Consider the following 4654-nt stretch of genomic DNA (forward strand, 5'->3'; position numbering starts at 1 on the left):
AGTGTCATGGTTATGAACTGAAGGAAGGCTGGAGTCCCCCCCCTCCCCCCGTGTGTGTGTGTGTGTGTTTATGTGCGTAAGATGGATATTTTCTCCCATCTTGCTGTTTGAGAAGAATACACTTTATAGTGCACAGAGATTATTCTTGCAATAGGTGATTTCTGAACGGGGCACGGCGTGGCACCAAGCATGCGCTGTTCACTGGCAAACAGGTTTAATGGCCAAAAAAAAAAGGTTCAAGGAAGAGCTCCAGGGAGAATGTACCCTCGTTCGTGTTCTTGTCTTGTCCATTTGTACAAATGACTTGAAAACCACCGGGATGGTCCTTCACCTCCTAGCTCAGTACAGTATGACTGTGACCCACCCAGGCAAAGGCATGCTTAGTGTTGGGAGCGGGAGACGAGGCCACAGGAAACGGGGGATTATTGTCCCGTTTGGTGACACCGCAGGGGTGAGGGCCAGTGGGCAACGGTGGCGAGGTCTTCTCTAGAAGCTCTCGTAGAGACCCCCGTGCAGTGAGCCGTCCCACAGAGAAGGGTAGTGCCTCAGCGCTTTGGATATAGTAATAAGAAAATATTTGTTTTATGGTCTATGGTCTGCCAACCCAGTTTGTGTTTCTGCTGTGTGTAATGCTGAAGCATGATTTTTTTTTTTGTAAAAGAAAAAAAAACTTTCAAAAGGGTTTTGGAGGGGAATCACGTCACCCCTGCTATCCCACACATAGACTTCTTTTGTTTCTATGACCTTTGATGTTTCGGTGTAATTGGCTTGAACGTTTATAACTTTTTATGAATCGGAACCGGTCTCCTTCATAAATCTGTTTTAATTAAAAGTCATGTCAGAGCAACAGGAACAGATACACAAGAATCTGAAGTTTACAAACTACAACTTTGATAAGGGGGAAAATGGTTTCATGACATATGTATACAGTTGCTATTAAAATGTAATCTATATATTCTATATGATTGTATAATATTTTATACAACGGTACAAATAAAATATTTTTCTATTTATTAAGTTGAAACAGTTTTTTGTTGTTGTTGCTGTTGTTTCCTGTTAGCTAATATAAATAACATAAATAACACTGTCAAACAACACGTTGGAGGTGCTGACATACTTCTAGGCTGCGAAGAGTTACGTCATGCTGCAGTTTACAACCTTTCATGCTGTTTGGAGATTCCCCAGTTAAGTTGTTCAGTAGATTAAAATGAATACATATTTAAACACCATTTAGAAGCCTGTAGTTTTATTTGCTAAAGCTGTTTTATATAGATTTGTTACATTTGGCAATATGGAGAGAGAGAGACAGAGAGAAAGAGAAAAAAAAAGGGAAGAGATTTTAAAACACCAATTGCAGCATCTAGGTATATAAATGGTTGCTATAGAGAAAGAGTCGAGATTTCTAACAGTTGAAAAGCACTGGTGGACCAGAAGGGGGCGGAAGGTGGGGCGGAAGTACCGAGGGCACAGCTGCATGCTAAAGTTGACAAGGCGGCTGCTGAAAATGGCATTCCTATGTTCGGTTCTCCCTTCCCCTCCCGGCAATATTTGGGTGCCCTTGCCGCAGTGGTGATGTCGTCATGTGCATTTTCCCAGCACGCTTTGCCAAATGGTTTGGAACACGGTCAGGGAACTGTCTTAACATGAAGGCACCACAACTTTGGGTAAGTTGCAGAGGAGAGGGGTAAACTTGACATAGAATGCCACGTAGAAGGGACTGCCCTGTGTTGGCCATAACCTGTAGTTCCACCCTAAGAATGCTGTTGAAGAATCTGATCACTGGGTGTCTGCTTTTGGAGAGGACGGCATTATGCATGCGTCGGATGAGAATGGCTGGCAATGGGGATGAGGCGATGGAGAAGGCTCCTAAGGAAGGGGGAGGGAAGGGATTTTGAAATTAACGTCCAACACTGATGTTGCAGGTCTTGCAGCTGGGATCTTTCTTGGCATTTGCGGTCGACAAGCTCATTAGCTGGTGACCGGTAATTTCTGAAACGGTGCCAAGGGAGATATCCACAGGGTTGGTGTAAATCACTTCCAAGATTACATCCTGCGCATGGTGGTAAACCATGACTCCGTCTTCTTCGGTGCAGGTCAGAAATTTGTTGTCCTGCAAGTTCAGCTGAGGGAGGCGCTGCTTACAGAATTCGTCTCCCGGCGATCCGGCGGGTGCCAAGACGAGGATGACATAGTGGTAGGCCGTGTACATGCAGTAGAAGTCCCCAAAGTACAAGTTAGTGTTCGGGTTGAACAGTTTTTCTGCTGCAATCTCGAACTGGTACCTTCCGTACGGTGAATCTTGCGGGGGCTTCCCGGTATTGAATTCGGTGTTGCAGCTAAAGAAGATGCCTTCCAGCTTCCCGCTGATCGGAGAGCCATGGCTGCCGCTGTTATCCTTGACAGAAGGCTGCAGCGCATTTCCGTGCTGCTCTCTAGAAGTGAAGGACAGGGCGGTTTTTGTTTATTTTTGCAAGGGCATTGGAGAGCAAGACATTGATCGAATATTCAAAAAGCACTGCCCCCCCAATTGGGCATAACGGCATCTCAACCCCAAACAAATCAAAAGACATGCTGTCATGATCCCAGCGGGTTGTCACCTTCAGCTGCCACCACTCTGGACTTCATGTTCATTGAGAAGGCCCGGAGTACCCTCCCAAGCCCATCCAAAACGCCCCTTTTTAAGCTCAGAACATAGGTGTGATGACCAGGCAGAGAACACTTAAACAAATTGTTTATTAACACAGTACTGGGGCAAGGAAAACAAGACAATGTGCTTTAAAATATATAACAGTGTTTAAAGGCAAAATAAACAACTCTAACGCGACTACCCAGTTCACTTAACTGGTTACTACTTCAAGGCCCACAGCCCTCTTATACCAGGCCTACTGCCTGTACTCACTCTGTCTCAAGTGAGGGATCTTTCTCTCAGACCAGTCCCCTCAGTTTTACTCTGTGTGACTGCAGAAGAAAAAAAAACCCAGTTTCATGGCCCACAAAACTTACGTCCCAATTACCTCACACAATCCCTGGACACCCATTGGCTACAACCATCGCTAAGCATTGTGGGGATTGTAGGCTGTCTGCTTTCCATATCCCACACGGGTCTCTCCTAGGGCCTAGTCCTACACAGATCATGACACAAGTTCATCTTGGTAGAAAGGAATAGCAAAGGAGAAACCCAAAACATATGGTGGGAAGGGAGGGATGAGGGAGAAGAGAGATGTCGGATGCCAAATTTTAGCTTTGTTAAGCTGCAACAATGAAGTCTGTATTTTCAGCCTGGTGGTAGAAAGCACCATCAAGTTGCAGCTGACTCATGGTGACCCTTGTAGGATTTTCAAGGCAAGAAACATTCAGAGGTGGTTTGCTGTTGCCTGCCTCTGCGTTGACACCCTGGACTTCCTTGGCGGTCTCCTAGCCAAATACTAACCAGGGCCAGCCCTGCTTCGCTTCCAAGATCCGATGAGCTTCAGCTAGCCTGCGCTATCCAGTGCAAGGCATTGTCACCGTAGAGGACAACTCCTGGGTGACGGGCAGCATGGGGACAAGCCTGCTCTTCCAAAGAGGGCTGTTTCAATACAGGATGGTTCCAGACATTTATAAAAGCATACCTCCTGAAAAGGTCCTATGCGAAGAACCCACACAGGGCTGGAAACGCACGCATCATAGAGTAAGAGTAATCAGAGAGCTGGGAATGGCGGATGCTCCCTGTTGAGTACAGCTCTGTGGCATAACATGAGGGGATATGTGGGGCTGGCAGCTCACCTTTTAATTAATTAATTTTTTTAAAGAGTGAGGACGAAACACCAAATACCAAAACCCAGATGAGTAAAGATTTACCTATCAAAAGAAGAAGGGGAAAGGGGTGGGTGGCTGTTCTTGAAAGGCAGCCCAGTGACACCCAGTGGCTGATTAAGCTCATTACAAGCTAGTATTTTCTGTAAAACTGGCCATGTCTCTCCGGCCGCCTACACATTTCTTCTCCTTTAAAGTGGGCGGATTCCAACAACTGCAGCCTTCAGATGAGTCCACTCCCTCATGCAGCCTGGTTAGAACCACCCCTGCTTGAGCTTGAGCATTCCCCCCCCCCCGAGGCGGGGGCTGAGGGAAGGGCCAGTGCTCTTGGCCAGCACTCTCCACTCAGAATGTATTTTTCTCCACATTATGGAGCGGCTTCCTGGAATGCAGCAGGAAGGCACCTCGCTCTTTGAATCCCCAAACACAAGGGATTTTGGCCCGTCGCCCTACAGAGTTTGGGATTTTTGACTGCTGTGCTTTTATGGCTGTGAATCAAATTGCTGCTGTGCTGGCTTGTTGTAGCTGTCACTGTGAATGGCCCTTACCTAGAAAAAGCCCAGCTAGAAAGGCCCTTATTGAATGGAGTAAATATAAACGGCAACAATCAACAAGCCGTCTTTAGTCTATCAAAGCAAATCAACACCCCTCAGCGGACCTGTGCATAGATGTCACCAGGGGTCATTTCCTGCAGGAGCGCACAGGAGCGGAGCTCCAGCAGTAAAGAGTCCAGGGGGGCAGGCACATGCAACAAGCCCCGCCCCCTGCTCCTTCTCTCCCTCTTTCTTTCCCTTTCTCTCCTTCTTTCCTTCTATTGCGTTCCTTCTTTTTCTTTTTTCTTTCCCTCTTTCACTCCTTC

The 4654-nt window shown here is 46.8% G+C and overlaps 1 protein-coding gene across 1 annotated transcript in view; it reads right to left on the reverse strand.

Moving 5' to 3' along the window:
* Window positions 1-1042: 1042 nt before the first annotated feature.
* PHYHIPL (phytanoyl-CoA 2-hydroxylase interacting protein-like) overlaps window positions 1043-4654 on the reverse strand; it is a 175326-nt gene continuing 171714 nt past the window's right edge. Inside the window, exon 5 of the mRNA XM_015415295.1 lies at window positions 1043-2432. Coding sequence (XP_015270781.1) covers window positions 1898-2432 — 535 coding nt within the window. The 3' untranslated portion in view covers window positions 1043-1897. The remainder of the gene's footprint in view (window positions 2433-4654) is intronic.

The sequence above is a fragment of the Gekko japonicus genome, unplaced genomic scaffold (assembly GCF_001447785.1).
Source record: "Gekko japonicus isolate JY-2015 unplaced genomic scaffold, Gekko_japonicus_V1.1 scaffold1993, whole genome shotgun sequence".
NCBI lineage: Eukaryota > Metazoa > Chordata > Lepidosauria > Squamata > Gekkonidae > Gekko > Gekko japonicus.